Consider the following 16,455-nt stretch of genomic DNA (forward strand, 5'->3'; position numbering starts at 1 on the left):
AGAAAAATAGAGAACAGGGCCAACAGAATGACTCAGTAGAAAAAGATTCAGGCTGCCATGCCTGGTAACTTTTTATTCCTGGTAAGTACATGGTAGAAGAGAAATGATTCCTGATATCCTATTTCTACATGTGTGGTACCCATATACATGCACTGATGGTCTCTCTCTCCTTCTCTCTCTCTCTCTCTCTCTCTCTCTCTCTCTCTCTCTCTCTCTCACACACACACACACACACACACACATACACAAAGTATAAATAAAAAATTAAAAAATAAAGTCTTGTTTTGTCCCCGAAGTATTGTAAATGTGGGATACATATATTCAGTATCTCTGAATATCAGACATTGTCTTGATATAAAGTAAGGATGCAGTTCTGTTGGATAATCTGGCCTCTCTGGGCACTGAGTAACTAATTCTTCAATAGATTCCCAAGTGAGGTTGAGAAAATTGTTCACGAAAGGAAAAATCCTTTTCTGAAATCTGCACTGAATGGAATGGTATTTGTAACGTTTCCTCGGGTGGAAAGGCAGCCTTCCAGTGTGATTGCATCTGAGCTGAGGTCTCTACAGATGTCTCCTACCTATGTTTACACTGGTGACAGGTTGTTTTTAGATGAGATCTCTTAGAATTTCTTCTGGATTTGCTAAGAACAGTAAATCCTTTGTCTACTTTACTGTGTTTGTTCAGTTTCTTGGAAACCTCACCCAAGGGGATACATCACTACCCAGGATGGACTTTTTTTTTTTTTTTTTTCAGAAATAGTCAACTTTTAATCAAAGACTACAGAAAACATAGCAAGGGAAATGCGATCTTGACTAATGTTACCCAGCTACCTCTGATTATATGTGTTCAGAAACACAAACTGCACAACTATCACAAAGTTATCTCAAAGTGACATTTAAACTGTTGTTTCTGATCCCTAGTTACTGATATGTCTACCAAAGACAGAAGCTTCGTGATATAGATGTTCTCTTAGCAAACAGAGGAGATCTCTTGTGATGGCTCTCCAGCCCCTGTGCTTTCTTCTGGTTTCAGATAAATGCAATCCCACTGATGCCCAATCCCAAAGCAGCCTAGAGAAATGATTTAAACTCTGCTTCCTGCTACATGGGTTATGGCAGAAGATGTGGATTTTTTTCTTTTTTTTTCTTTTTCCATTCGAATATTTACACTTCCTTCTGAAGGTGAAGGCGTAAGTCACAAACAATCCCACACCAGTTTGGAATTATGATTAATAGGGTGGTATTTATTTAAAGGTGAAAAAACTTACAGATCACCGTCTCAGACAACAGCCCTCTGCGCAATCAGGAAGGAGTCTAGTCGCCGGAAGCGGAGCAGGAAGCAAAGAGAGAGAGAGAGAGAGAGAGAGAGAGAGAGAGAGAGAGAGAAAGAGAGAGAGAGAGAGAGGAGGGAAGTGGCCGCTTTTTTAAAGAGAGAGATCACGCCCCAATGGGTTGGTATCTCAGCGGATATTGGCTGGAGGAGCTGAAGCACCTCCTGCAACATCCTTCCCTTCTCCCAATCCCAATCCCCTCCTGCTCCCCCACACCCCCTACTCCCTCCCCCTCCCTGCTTGAGAGAGGGCAGGGAACCCTGCCCTGTGGGTAGTTCAAGGCCTCCCCCCTACATCCAGGCCTAGGGAGCTGTGCATCCATATGGACTAGGGTCCCAAAAAGCCAGAACATGCCATAAAAACAAGTCCCAGTGCCTTTATCAATGACTTTTCAATTCCCCATTGTCAGCCACAATCAGAGAGTCCAGTTTGATCACATGCTCATTCAGACCCGGTCCAGCTGGATTTGATGAGCTCCCATTAGAACAGGCACACTGTCTCAGTAGGTGGACCAACCCCTTCCCTGTCCCTGACTTCCTTGCTCATCTCCCTCCTTCTGCCTTTCAACTGGACCTTGGGAGCTCAGTCCGTTCCTCTGATGAGGGTCTCTGTCTCTATCTCCATCTGTCACCAGACGAAGATTCTTTGGTGATATTCGAGATAATCATCAGTTCAGGCACCCTCTCCTCTGCTGCCCAAGGACCTAGCTGGGGACATCCCCATGGACACCTAGGATTCCCTCTAGAGCCAAGTCTCTTGCCAACCCTAAAATGGCTCCCTTAATGTAAATATCTTCTTCCCTGCTCCTATATCCGCCCACCCTCCATCTCCACCCTCCCACTCCCCCAAGCTCTTGCCAGTCCTTCACTTCTCCCTTCCCTCTCCCCCTCTCCCCTTCCCCCAACTTCACCCCCACTTCTGCCCCCACCCCCATGTTCACAACTTTTGCCCAGCAATCTGTTTGCTTCCAATTTCCAGGAGGATATATATATATTTTGGTTTCATCATGTTATTTGGTTTCTCTGGGCTTGTGAACTATAGGTTTAATGTCCTTGGTTTATGGCTAGAGTCCACAAGTGAGTGAGTACATACCATATTCATCTTTTTTGGGTCTGGGTTATCTCACTCAGGATAGTGTTTTCTATTTCCATCCCATCATGGACTTTTAACTGGGAAATTTCATCTTGCTACCTCAATGGGACTCTCCAGTTAATTTCTATTAAATGTTTGTCAGTCCTCTGATTTAGTGCTTTGCTATTTCTCTGCTGCTTCTTTCTATTTGACCCTCCCCCAGCTTACCATTTCTGTGCTCTTTTGAGACCAAAACTTCTAGGTGTGAACATTTAAGTTGGTCATTTTCTAAATTTTGCTCATTCTCCTCACATTGTCATCACTCAAGTAAATCTGACTATTCTGTTAAGGATATGATCTATGACAAACAGTACAAAATTGGGTAAGGTCCTGCAGAGGATCTGGGAAAAGTTAGGTGTGGGGAAAACCATGACCAAAATACATTGTATGAACATTTTTAATATATATAAACTTAGCCACCGACGTTCTTAGCTTTACTGAGATTACCATAGCAAGTCTCAATCATTTCACTGCAATGTGTAAGCAATGTGTTTTTTGTTTGGAAACTGTAGATTTGGAATACTTTCCATAGACCAGAGTTGGTTCGTCAGTGTCTGGAAGAATCGTTGAAGAAACTTGGGCTGGATTATGTAGATCTCTGCATTATTCATTCACCAATTGCTATGAAGGTCAGTTTTGGATTTTTATGCCCTAGACTATTATATTATGTCAGGACAATGAGATTTTTCTAAGCTCTTGCTGAGAGAAATCCATTGATCTGAGATGAACAGAATGGTGAATTATGACAGCTGAGAGACCCCACAGGCAAGACTTCTTAATGTGTTCATTCTCCAGTCTTCAGGAGGGTTCAAGTTCAAGGACTTCACTGCCTTCTATCGATCAGAGTACCCCAGGTTGTGGAGACTTCTGAGACTCCAGGGGGAGTCTCCATCTCCTTAGGGCATGTTCTCGCCTATGTCTGTCTCTCACTCTAGGACACAGAAATCTGAATTTTGGTATTGGACAATGGGGCTTGGGCTCCTTTGGGCCTCATGGTTTCATTTTCTTATGGTACATATTTGCTGATCACATCTGAAAGACTCATTAACTGAGAATTTTGAGTCATCATAAAGAGGAGCAAAAGTTCATGATTAATAGTGAAAGTTCCATCCTTTACAGTATTCTGTCACTGGGATAAGGAACTTTTAATGGGAAGAGCCATCATTGTTGGTGAGATTTAGAGCTTCGTTGGGTTCCCCAGGAGAGAAAAGTGATGGCAATCAAGGGGAGAGATATTCTCGTATAATCTTTTAGATAATTTGTGTTTTTCTTCTCCAAAGTCTCTGTTTAAAGGAAATATGAATTGTGCATGCTCTGTTTCTGTCTGTCTGTCTGTCTGTCTGTCTGTCTCTCTCTCTCTCTCTCTCTCTCTCTCTCTCTCTCTCTCTCTCTCTATCACACACACACACAGAGTGACTAACTCAGTCTCCTGACTGTTGGATGAGTAAGCTCATTAACCACTTGAAATTGACTATTAGAGAAAGTTTTGCTAACTTTTCTTTTCTCTCTTCATTCTAGTCTGGAGGGGATCTTATGCCAAAGGACGCCAGTGGAAAAATTATTTTTGACAATGTGGACATCCGTGATACATGGGAGGTATGCCCTGCAGACAATAAGCACTGTGCGGCAAGAGAGGAACTAATTAATAAAGAATTAAGAAGAGATGGATTTTGCTTCAATAATTGACAAACCCAAAGCATATCGTAATGACTAATCTTATTGTAGCTTATTGTTCAGTTAATATCTCTGGGAGGCCTGCTTATGTCTGCCGAAGGAGGAGTTATGTGGGGGAGAGAGGAGATGAGGAAGAGGAAGTGGAAGAAGTAGCGAAAGGGGAAATTATGGTTGGGATATATGTAATGTATGAGGGAAGAATAAACTACCACAACAAGAACCACCACTGCCCCTTCTCTGTCTTTCTGTAATTACATCTCTAGAGTAAGAGTTGAGAGCAATGAAGTTTATTTTTTAACTAAACTATGATTTGAGGTAGACATTTCTTTGTGTCATAGATCCTACTTAAGAATATAAGCCATATAAAGGGGATCAACTGAAAGAGGCTAAAGAAAGGTTACAACACTATTCCAGGACAGATAAACACGCCTTTCGAGAAGTGTAATCTGCCTTAGCACAGAGCAGGCTGTGATAGAGAATGAAACCTGCCACTATATACCCTATCCTGTATACAGATTGTCAACATTAAAGAGAAAATGTAACAATACATTTTAACTAGCACAAGATTCTAGAATTTTTTGTCTTTGACTATAATGACATTTATTGAAGAACCATTTTTAAGCTTGGCATCACAACAGATGCCACTGACGAGGGTGGGGAAGGTAAGGGGAGACTTCTATGTACTTGCTGTTCTCAATGTGCATGTAAATGAATGAGCAGACAAATGTGTATTCATTGCAGGTGAGTGCCTTAGGCAAGGCTGTATTCAACTGTCAAAACTGATTTGAAATTGTAACCAAAATTCTATAAGTAATTGAAATTATGTGAGAAATTGAAATTATTATGTAGGTATTCAAATAAGCTCAAGGAGAATCTCCAAAGGGCAGAGTACAAATAGGATTAACTACATACTTTCTTCCTCCCCAGGCACTGGAGAAGTGTAAAGACTTAGGTTTAACCAAGTCCATCGGGGTGTCCAATTTCAACCGCAAAGTGCTGGAATTGATTCTGAACAAACCAGGGCTAAGATATAAGCCTGTTTGCAATCAGGTGAGCTCTAGTTCACCCTGGTTGTGCCTTATCTTCTGTTCTTCACAAACTTTTTCCTTCCTCGATACTCCCCAAATCTCTGTTTTGAACCAACTATTTAGGTTACCGCTATTTTCACTGAGACAAAAAATATCAGTTATAGCTCAGGTTGACTAGAGTGAGAAGAAGAAGGCAGGGGAAGGCAGTTTGACTAAAATCACAACTCTTAGAAGGAATACCACTGCTCAGTAACACAATGTGTTACATATAAAACCTTAAACACAAAAACCTGATTGAAATGAAGCACAGCAAAGTTGTCTTGCTGCTGTATTGTTCTCGTGACACTCTAGATAATTTGTGGTGGTTTCTTTTCTAAATTTAGATGGAGAATAATTTTTAATAACTTTCAAAGACTTTTAACCTTTGCAGAATTTAGAGCTACAAATACACTGAGAATTGTGTGAGTACAACTTCCTTCACCTGCGCCCATCAACATGCTCAAGTAATAATTTCTCTTCTCTACAAATTTGTCATATACATACTATTTGAAGTATTTTGAGGCAGGCATTATGCAAGTTTTAGATCGTACTTTAAAAATATATGGTTTAAAGAATTAACAATGCTAGAATACTGTTAAACTCTCCACATATTTAGCAATGATTGGTATCACTAAATATCTTGAGTGTTAAAGTATGATCATGTCTGTTTATTTCCTTGGTACTTGATTGAACCAAAGGCCTCACACACAGTAGGCAAATGCTCCAACACTGAGTTTTTGCTTGTGGTATTTAACAAATTATTTTGAGGTAGAATCTCTGAATGCTTGGGTTGGCCTTGAAATTTTAATCTTCCTGACTTAGCCCCCCAAATAGCTAAGCGTTTGTCACCATACCTAGCACTTACATAGTGCTTTTCTTTTTTAAGAACAAATTAGTTCAAAGTGGGGAGGGCTAAAGTCTATACAAACCACTGGGTGGTATGTCTGTGAAGTTTTTCTTGAAATCAGGGGTTCACTCTCTTGCATTTGTATCCCCTTTCCATCCTCACTCCTCCATTTCCCTTCTCCCTGTTCTCTGTTCTCACTCTCTCTCTTTTTTTATTGAAAAAAAAATTCCTGCTTCCTTCCAGCCTCCCATTTCCCTCCCCCTCCTCCCGCCCCTCTCCCCCTCCCCCTACTCCTCTCCCCCTCCCTCTCCAGTCTGAAGAGTAGTCTGGGTTCCCTGCCCTGTGGAAAGTCCAGGGTATTCACTCATGAACATCGATGCAAAAATCCTCGACTCTCACTCTCTTTTTCCTTTGATCTGTTTATGAAAGAAATCAAGCATTTTATCCTGTTAAAGTTCCCCACATGATAGGGGAAACTAGTCACTGATCACTGTGATAGTTTGGTAGGTTGCTTTTGAATTTCTTATACATTGAGGATCAGAGCAAAAGGCTTGATAACAGAAGTCCAAAGCCATGTGAGTCCCTGAAGGCTAAAAGGCACGGCATTTCCCCATCCAGTGCAGCTGCTCTTGTTTATCATTCTCTCCTCCTTTGTTCCCCTGAACACTGGGTCCTTCTACAAGGCTGCCACTTCTTCCCTCTCTAGGGGGCAAAAGGTTTTATCTTAGCTTGTAGTCTTCTCACCCACAGGTATACTCAGTCATTGCTCTAACATGCTATAGCTTCATTCTATAGAAACTGACAGAGACTGCAATTTGGAAATGGGAGATTTTAATCTTCAAATACTAATAAAGGACAGAAGAAAGTATTTCAGAGAAAAAATGATCAATTTGAAGCATATTGTACTTAAGTCAATATGGAACTTGATCTACCCTTAGTACTTTTAAAGCCTGAGTAACCTTGTTGGCTCATACATTCTAATGCCGTTTTGTTTTGGAAATTTACAGGTAGAATGTCACCCATATCTCAACCAGAGCAAACTCCTGGAGTTCTGCAAGTCCAAAGACATTGTTCTAGTTGCCTATAGTGCCCTGGGATCCCACAGAGACCCAAACTGGTAATGAGACCATTGGACTTTATTTCCTTATGTCAATAATTCCACATTGACAACATTAACTTTTAACTCTGTGGAAAAGTTCAACCATAAAGAAATAAGTTCAACAATGCCCCAGTTTCTATGCACCATGGTTGAACTTGAAGCTCATTAGTAGTCTTTTATTCTTTGCTGTTGCTTTACTAATAGGCATAGGGTTTTTTTTTTTGTTTTTTTTTTTTGGATTTTTTTCAAGACAGGGCTTCTTCGTAGCTTTTGGTTCCTGTCCTGGAACTACCTCTTGTAGACCAGGCTGGCCTCGAACTCACAGAGATCCGCCTACCTTTGCCTGCCGAGTGCTGGGATTAAAGGCATGTGCCACCACCGCCCAGCATAATAGGCATAGTTGTAAAAAGGATTTTAAGACACAGTTTATAGAAATTAGACTGCATGTATCCTAGCCATGTAACTTTGACAATGGATAGAATGTAAAACCAATGTACCTAACGTGTCATAAGAGATTTTCCAATGGATATGTGCATTTCAAGTCATGCGCATATAGTTGTATGTACATTGCTATGGTAAAAATTCCATATGTTTAAGACAGTAGTATGTCTTATATGTTTATCAGTGAATTTTGATTTCTACTTGTAGATACAGAAACAGCAGATATGTTTATGCCTGTGATGGTTGACTTTTTTTTTCTTTTGTCAACTTGACACAAGCCTAGACTTATCTAGTAAGAGGAAATCATAACTAAAAAAAATGCTCAATAAGTTTGGCCTATTTGCAAATCTGTGAGGTATTGCCTTTATTAATAATTAATGTGTGGGGGTCCAGACCACTGTGGCGATTTGAGCAAGGCAGTAGGCCACCTTCCTCCATGGCCTCTGCTTCAGCTCCTGCTGTGAACCCCTTTGAGGATGGACTGTGATGGGGAAGTGTAAGATGAGATAAGCCCTCTCCTTCCCAGGCTGTGTTTGTCATGATGCTTTATCATAGCAATAGAAACCATAGCTAAGACAGAGCATGAGAAAGAAGGCATTTTTATGACTGTCAAAGACATTGTCTCTTTCCCATGCTTTTAATAGAGTGTAGCCTTTAATGTAAAAACTTGATTTTCTTGAGTGAAACAAAAAAGAAGTTAATCAATAATAATAATAAATAACTTTTTATATGTTGTTTAACTTCTTATTACTTCCAGACATTTTCAACACTTCTCGGACTAATAGTTTTTGCACTGTTCTTTTGCTCTAGAGAAGTTTTGCCTATTCTATAGAAATTCTGTGCTTATGGGTGAGGGGAATGGATTGAATTAGGATCATGCTATGTAGAGCAGCTGTCTTCAAACTCATGGATGGGGACCTCCTGCTTCAGTTCCCAAGTGTAGGATTGCACACTTCTGCTCCCATGCCTATCTTGAATTCACATGTCTATGCTTTTGTGGCCAGTGTCATCACAATTACCTGTAGTTCATTAAATTTTATAGCAATTTTCCTAACTTTTTTCTCCTTCCTTCCTTCCTTCCTTCCTTCCTTCCTTCCTTCCTTCCTTCCTTTTTTCCTTCCTTCCCTTTCCTTTCTAAACTTTTAATTATCAATTTATGGTATCTTGAAATTATCAAAAGAAAAATTCTAGAAATATGCAAATTTTAATTTTTAAATTAAGATAAGAGCTATGTGCAAGACCCCTGAGGATAAAAGGGAGTATATGTATTTCTGTTATATTCTATTGCATGGATACCTTTCCCACATAGTGTTTGTCTTCTGATCTATCAAAGGGCAACATAATTGTTTGCAACTGCTACAATAAAAATAAATCTCTATGAATACTCACAAAATTCTGTTTTAATCATTCTATATTGTACTTACTTCTTTTAATGGTCTAGGAATATAGGTGAAGGGGGCTGTACATTCCAGGTTTGTCATCTCTGTGATAGTATGTGTGTGTAATTTTTCAGGATCAGTGATAAAAGCCCATACCTTCTGGAGGAACCTATCTTAAAGACCATTGCCAAGAAACACAACCGAAGTCCAGGCCAGGTTGCCCTGCGCTACCAGCTACAGAGGGGTGTGGTGGTTTTGGCCAAGAGCTTCAATGAGAAGAGAATCAAAGAGAACTTTGAGGTAAAGGCCCAGAGATATTTCTCCAGAATGAGACCTGGGGGGCAGTTTCTCTCACATGGGAACACTTGCTATTTATTTGCTCCCGTGCATTGCCTCTGTGTGCTACAGACAGCAGCTTGAAAGGGCTGCAGAGAAAGCGTTTGTTAAAATGCTGGGTTTCCTCCACTCAAGGCTTTGCCTTTCACAAGTTTTTAACTAGGTGTATTTTAGTGCCATTACTTCAGTTGGTTGTGGGAGTCCTTTCAGATGGTAGAGAGCTTTAAATACTTCATTTCTGCTCTTTATATTCTTTGCTTTCAAAAAAAATCTTTGTTTGTATTAAGGACAATAATTGGATTGAGATAAAATCCAAATAGGATTGCTGGTTGATTGAACCACTGGACTATACTAGTACATTTTTGCCCTTTTCCCCTTCACTTCCATAGTTCTGGGCATGGCTCTTTTCCAGTTTCTCCATTAACTTTCAATTATATAGTTATACACTGGCATGCTTTCTGAGGTATAGGATGTTATACATGGCCATTTCCCTTTTAATTGTTGGTGTTTCTCTCTGAAGAAAAGGAGCTGGATAAAGTTATAGATTGACCATATAAAGAAATCAATGAAGTTATTCCTTAACTGCTTTCTCATATTATAGTGAGAGCTGCTTTCTCACTAGCTAGTCTCTCCTATCAGTCAGTGGTTTTTCATTTGTTTCCTTTAGAATCCCATAAGGTTAAAAAATTACCCTATATTTAGTTTCTGTATGTATTTGTGTTTGAGGACACACTCACCAGCACACAGTGGGTGGCCAGAGGATAATTTGTGGGAATTGTTTCTTTTCTTCTACCATTGGACCTCAGGGGGTGGATCAAAGTGTCAGCAAGCACCTTTACATGCCACATGGCAGCCATATTACTTAAAAAGAATGTCTTTTTAAGATGGGGTCCTGGTGGATAGATGGATGGACAGTGTCTTGGTTTCTTTTCCTATTGCTGTGATAAAAATATCCTGGCAAACGCAACTCTAGGTAGAGATGGTTTATTCTGAATCACACTTCTTCAAAGGCACAGATTACCATCGCAGGGAAATTGTAGTGGCAGGAGCTGGAGGGAGCTAGTCACATTGCATCCACAGTCAAATTTAGAAAAGGTTGAATTCATGCTCAGCTCTTCTCTGCTGTGTGCAGTCCAAGATCCCCTGCTCAGGGAATGATCCTACCCACAATCAGGATGGGTCTTCTCATATCAATTAGCATAACCAAGGTGATCCTATACAGGCATGCCCTATGATGCATCTCACTGATGGTTCTAGAGTCTGTCAAGTTGACTATTAACGTTAACCATCACAGATGCTTTTAATAGATAAATTATTAGATTGATATATTAAATTTACATAATTATGAATAAATGTAAATTATTTATATAATATCAGAAAGGTTCTTTTGACAAAGAAGAATAGACAGAGATAATGGTTGAGAACATGAGATGATCAAGTGATATGGTTGAACTGGGGAGGATTTTTCTTCAACTCAATGAAGTCTTTGAGAGGAGTTAGATTAGGCTCTGTGACTGGGGTGGGGGAACTATTCAAAGCTGTATCAAATTCCAGGGATGGCAAAGGAAGAAAAGTTCAACAAGTTTTGGTGAGATTAATTCTAGTATTTCACCTAGATTTGAAAATTAATTTGGGAGTTCCTTTTTCCTGCCTTTCTTAAGATTAGGGGTTGATGAATCTTTCTTTTGTGAAGTGGATCAAAGTAGGAAAGAAATGGGAAAGGAGGGTTCTGCCATATTCAGCCAAAAGTTCTGAGACCTGGGCCATCTGGAAGCCAATGATAAATAAAATTCTTCTCTTAAAGTCTCCCTTGTTGCTATCACCCTTATATTTCCAGGTAGAGGGACACTTCAACAGTTTGTTTGTTTATTTATTTATTTATATTTTATTTTCTATGACTATGTATTTCTAGGTGTTTAACTTTGAATTGACCCCAGAGGACATGAAAGAGATTGATGGCCTCAATAGAAATTTACCATATATGGAACTGTCATTGTGAGTAACTCCTCTAGACTGCATTATAGTTGTTTGCTTTTTGTAACATGGAGGTGAATCATAAACATGTTCTATAAAGTTCAGGCAATGACCAATGTAGCTAAGCTTTTGCTTTTTGCATGAATAACATTTCATATATATATATCATAGTAAAATTATAAGTAGCAACAGATAGATAGATACATTGCAAACATAATTAAATTGTGCACTCAAAATATCCAGAAGTTGACTGAGACAGCAACTTTAAAACAACCAGCCTGAGTTCTCAATAGAGAGGGCCCTGAGCAGAGCACAGGGCTCAGTGAGGCTTCTAGGTAAAAGAGCACATGACAGAAGAAAGGTTGCGTTACTAAACTGGATGCTTACAAACATCTAGCAAAATTCAACTGGAGAAGTTGAAAGAGTCAGCTATAGTTCCTACTAGACAGTCTTGAGCAGAGAAGAGTGAGTCCCTAGGGTGAGGATTCTAAGTAGAGCAAAGCCTAGAAGACAGAGACAACATTATCAAAATGGGTGCTTACAACATCCAACAGAGACCTGGGAAAACAGACATCTACCAGTGACTGGTGGTGAGGAATTGAAGTCAAATTTAAGAATCAACAGACGCTAGACTCTGCTGCTCGAGAGTGCTTTTACCAGTCTTCCGGGTAGTTTTCCTTATTCTGGATAGCTCAATGTTCAAAGAGAGAGAGAGAAATGATAAAAAAAAAATCAGACTATTTTTATCACTCGATGTACTCAGGACACAAAGGCAGTTTTATATTATGGAAACCTTCTTGTTCTCAAAATCACGATGTTTTCATTCTTGCACTGTTTTGTTGCTTACTTTTTTTCCAAGTCAGAGGCTTTCTGGGGGTGGGGAGTATCCCAACCGTAGACAAGGGGTCTTGGAGGATACCTTGAGACAAAAATACTTTGGGTCTTAAATAAGAGAAGTGGGTATTCTGTTTCCAGAGCCAGCTTTTCAGCGAGCTAAAATAAATGTCTTCAGGGTTCACCTGCCCTTTAGACACAGAGAGCAGACTACGCATGCCTCGTGATATACTAATAGGCACATGTAAATGTTTTCTTATTAATGTACATTAAAGTCAAAAGAAATAAAAGAGAATTCAATAAAAATGAACTTACAGCAATGCATCAAGCCTAGTCTAACTTTGTTTATACTAAAGCAGTATAACATGTACTTCAAATAATCTTTTTGTAAGATGGACTCTCAAAGATAATAGGAATAAGTCCTAGGAAAAACATAATTCTCTTTCAGCTTCCTCTTCTCTGTGTCCATTGGCATTTTCCCTGAGCCAGTCCAAGATACAGCTATTGTTCCAAAACATATCCATTCCTGACTTTCATTTTCCTATCACATGCCTATTTCTTTAGCTACATAGTCTTACAAACTTGAAATATAGGAATTCATGAAATGGGGCTAACAAGATGACTCAGTGGATGTAGAAACATCATGTAAGTTCAACAACCAAGTTCAATCCCTGGAAGGTAGAGGAGAAAACTGACTCTACAAAGCTATCCTTTGACCTCCACAGGCATGTCTTGGCACACACACACACACACACACACACACACACACAACAACAACAACAATAATAATAAAATTCCAAGAAAAAAATAATGAAATCAGTTGATCCACAACCTCAGTCAATGGTGTGTTCCATTTCATTTAGCAAGACAGGGTCCACTGAAGATTTTCTGGCTTCTCAAATCATGCCTATCTTCATTTTGTCTATCAGAAGTGTGACTTGTGAACAAACATGTGTTTCCTCTTCTCTTTCAGTGCGGTGGATCACCCTTACTATCCCTATTCAGAAGAGTATTGAGAACAAGCTATTAAACATTACAGAGACTCTCCTCCCTCCAGACAATGTGTATCTGAATTTGGTGAAGTGATTGAGAAGCAGGATTCCTGCCTCTAGGTGCTTGTCTAATGTCAGAAAACTATGAACCTCAAGTGATGACATTTGTTTCTCCTGATGATTAAAAATAACACGCAAATTACAGAGAACAAAAGAAAATACTTGATCTACCTTTCTTGATTTTTATGCAATCTCAGGTCTGCATTATTGTTTACAAAAATAAAATCATTTTCAACACATGGTTCATAAACTTTTAAGATGTATTTTGTTCAGGTTATTGAATGTTACTCAAGAATTTTTGAGCCCTTTTTTGGAATATGAAGTAATGGGTCCTGCTAGCTCATTTCTTAGTTCTTGAAGGAAGTTTGGCAGTGGCATGCACTCTTTTATCCCCCAGTAAAACTTTGTTGAATCTTCCCTCCCCTCAAGTCATTGTTTTATAAAAAGCAGGAAAAATTAGGCTAAGTTCTGGGTATGAACGTGTACTGGAAGAAGTAGTCTGCTTACAAAATAAAATTTGAAGCTTTCAATGAGAAATGGAGAGGGGGTGCGCTGAAAAGGGCTCAGAGGGGAAGAGTGTGTACTGCTCTAGCAATGTGATTCCTAGCACCCATGGCATCTCCCAATTGCCTGTAACTCCAGGTCCAGGACATCTAAGTCCCTCTTTTGGCCTCTTTGAGCACATGTACTTACATGCACTTACCTCTTCCCCCAAGACATACACAGAATTAAAAAGTAATATTTTAAAAAAAACCCAGTAGGCTTTTAAATTTTACCTTTTGAAGTTTTATTTTTTTGTCTTTCTTCTTTTTCTGTTTCTCTGTTTTTCTATTTACTTATTTTGATCTTTGCATTTCTTTTTTAAAAAGTCAGTTCTTTGAGAATTTCATATGCATTTTGCTCAAACTTACCCAACTCTTCCCAGATCCATTCCCCTTTCCTACCCTCCAACTTTGTGTTTTAAAAAGATAACTAACCAACCAACCAAAAATTGCTCAAAATCAGTTTGTGCTGCCAAAAAATCTGGATGTGTGGACTTCCATTGGTGTGGTCAGCTTCTCAGGGGATACACACTTAGAAGTAACTGTCATAAGGTCTTCTAGCACGATCAATTGACATGTGTTCTATGCTGAGGAGTAGGACCATATGAGTATCTACGTCCTAGGATTTCTTATGTTGTTTTAACATGTGACAAGTGGAGGGATTGACTGTCCTTCACTCTACATTTATTCAAGAAGTTTGTATATTGAACAGTCTTAGTGTATAGAGACAGTAGCTTCCTCCAAGGAAATATGAAACATGTATAATGAGGAAAACAGCTAAACTTTTTGTCAAAGAGGCAGCCATGCTTATTGTCTTTTGCAAATAATATGGGTCTTATGCCAGAAGAGCCACCTGATATAGGACAGAAGAAAACCAAATATTTAAGGACTATTTTATTGCCACTAATGTCATAATCCTTTGGTTTTCTTTTGACTCGTTAACAGTTTTTCTTAAAGTATAACTAATTTATATTTATATTTATATACATATGCCTTATGAATAAAATACATGTATGTATATATTTTAAACTTTTTGTCATGATATTAATGGTCATATAGAGTACTAATTCTAGAAAAAGATTTCATCTACTTTCTTGTACATGATTTTGGGTTTGAGTCTCTATCAGCTTTCTGCAGTGAACTATGAGCATGCCTAACAGTGACCTTTCAAGTCTTCAAAAGAGAATGGGGCCCCACAATGATGATTCCTCCAGGACTATTATAACACCACTAAGCTGAAAAATGCCACCTAAAGATCAGCTTTGGACTACAAAGCTGGCCTCTGCACTCAGGAATTCTGATGGCTGTGCTGAGCTGCCCCACCTCTCACTGGCCCTTGAATAACTGGCTGTACTCCTAGTTAGATATTGCAACAAGAGAGCTGGTCCCACTCTCCATGGGAGATCTGGCCACTGCACTGAGGAGAAATGGCCCCATCCCTCACTAGAAGTACGCCAGAGTTGGCACATAGGCTCTGGCCCTTACCTGAGGGGTCTGTCTCAGTGGTCTGAACCAACCAGCTCAGTTACCACCAAGACCCACATTCTGGGCTTTGGGTTGTCCCATCTTAACATCCCATCTATGACCTGCTGAAGTTCACGAAGGGCCTCATCCTGTCCTGAAGAACAATAACTGCAGGATCTAATATGATATATGAGAGTAGTTTTATTAAAGATCAATTGATTGATCAATAGATTAATGGTGTTCCAGAGGCCTTGAACTAGACTAATGACTTATTGTAATGAGTGTTTTGCAGAAGGGGCTGATTGGACAAAAGGGTATATTTTGTGACACAGAACAGCTCTTGATATCACTAGGATGAAAGAAGAGGAACTGGAAATATGAGGAGCAAGGTGGTTGTTTTTTTTTTGGTTTGGTTTTGTTTTAAGTTAATTTTGGGGGGCTCCATTGGTGGGATATGCTATAGGAGTGAGAGGTGGACATGGAGGGACTAGTAGGTGAGCAGGATTGTGGTGCATGATGTTACCATTCCGAAAGAGTCAATAAAGAATTATGTTAAAAATATATAATCAAATTATCTTCTAAGGTGGCTGTACCATTATGCACCTCCACCAGCAACGAGTGAGGACATCTGTTGTAGAGAGTCTTCCAGAATTAGGTGTTGTCAGTTTTCTGGAATTTGCCCATAATTCTGATGTTATTACTTCATTATTATTTAATTTGCATCTCTTAAAAAGGAATAATTATACAACAACAACAATAACAACAACAACAACAAAAACCCACACATTTATATCGTGATCAGACTCAATGTCAATATGGTCAATGAGTAAGTCCTAAACTAACCAAGAGTTCCAAGGGAATAACAAATAAATGCTCCTTTTATGGAAGTTGACTAGGTGGTTATAAATTTACATGACAATGATAAGTTAAAAGAAGTTACTCTTAAATACAAGTTATAAAGAAGTTCACTTTGCACATTATAAAGAAAATATAGACATTAAATACATTAGGACTGTGGTGATTGCTCAGTCAGACTAGTGCTATCCTTGAAAGCATGAAGATCTGAGTTTGACCCCAGAACCCACACTTAAAATGGTAACACACACATACACACTTGTAAATTTAGTGTTGGGGAGGCAAAGACAGGTGTAGCTGTGACCTCCTAGTCCACTTGTCATGCTCTAGATGGGTGAGAGATCATGTTGATGAATAAACAAACAAAAAAAAAAGCCCAAACTCCAAACAGAAAATGGATGGCACTTTTTATAAGGTTATTCCACAC

At 39.2% G+C, this 16,455-nt stretch overlaps 1 protein-coding gene across 3 annotated transcripts in view; it reads left to right on the plus strand.

The window, feature by feature from the left end:
- LOC126506800 (aldo-keto reductase family 1 member C15-like) overlaps positions 1–13,283 on the plus strand; it is a 100,502-nt gene extending 87,219 nt beyond the window's left edge. For all 3 annotated transcript variants that reach the window (XM_050150631.1, XM_050150632.1, XM_050150630.1), the window contains 7 exons: positions 2,977–3,093; positions 3,983–4,060; positions 5,066–5,188; positions 7,060–7,169; positions 9,106–9,271; positions 11,220–11,302; positions 13,089–13,283. In XM_050150631.1, coding sequence (XP_050006588.1) covers positions 2,977–3,093; positions 3,983–4,060; positions 5,066–5,188; positions 7,060–7,169; positions 9,106–9,271; positions 11,220–11,302; positions 13,089–13,131 — 720 coding nt within the window. In that variant the 3' untranslated portion in view covers positions 13,132–13,283. The remainder of the gene's footprint in view (positions 1–2,976; positions 3,094–3,982; positions 4,061–5,065; positions 5,189–7,059; positions 7,170–9,105; positions 9,272–11,219; positions 11,303–13,088) is intronic.
- The last annotated feature ends 3,172 nt before the right edge of the window (positions 13,284–16,455 follow it).

Source organism: Alexandromys fortis, unplaced genomic scaffold, assembly GCF_014885135.2.
Source record: "Alexandromys fortis isolate MF-2015 unplaced genomic scaffold, M_Fortis_MF-2015_v1.1 scaffold_69, whole genome shotgun sequence".
Taxonomy (NCBI): domain Eukaryota; kingdom Metazoa; phylum Chordata; class Mammalia; order Rodentia; family Cricetidae; genus Alexandromys; species Alexandromys fortis.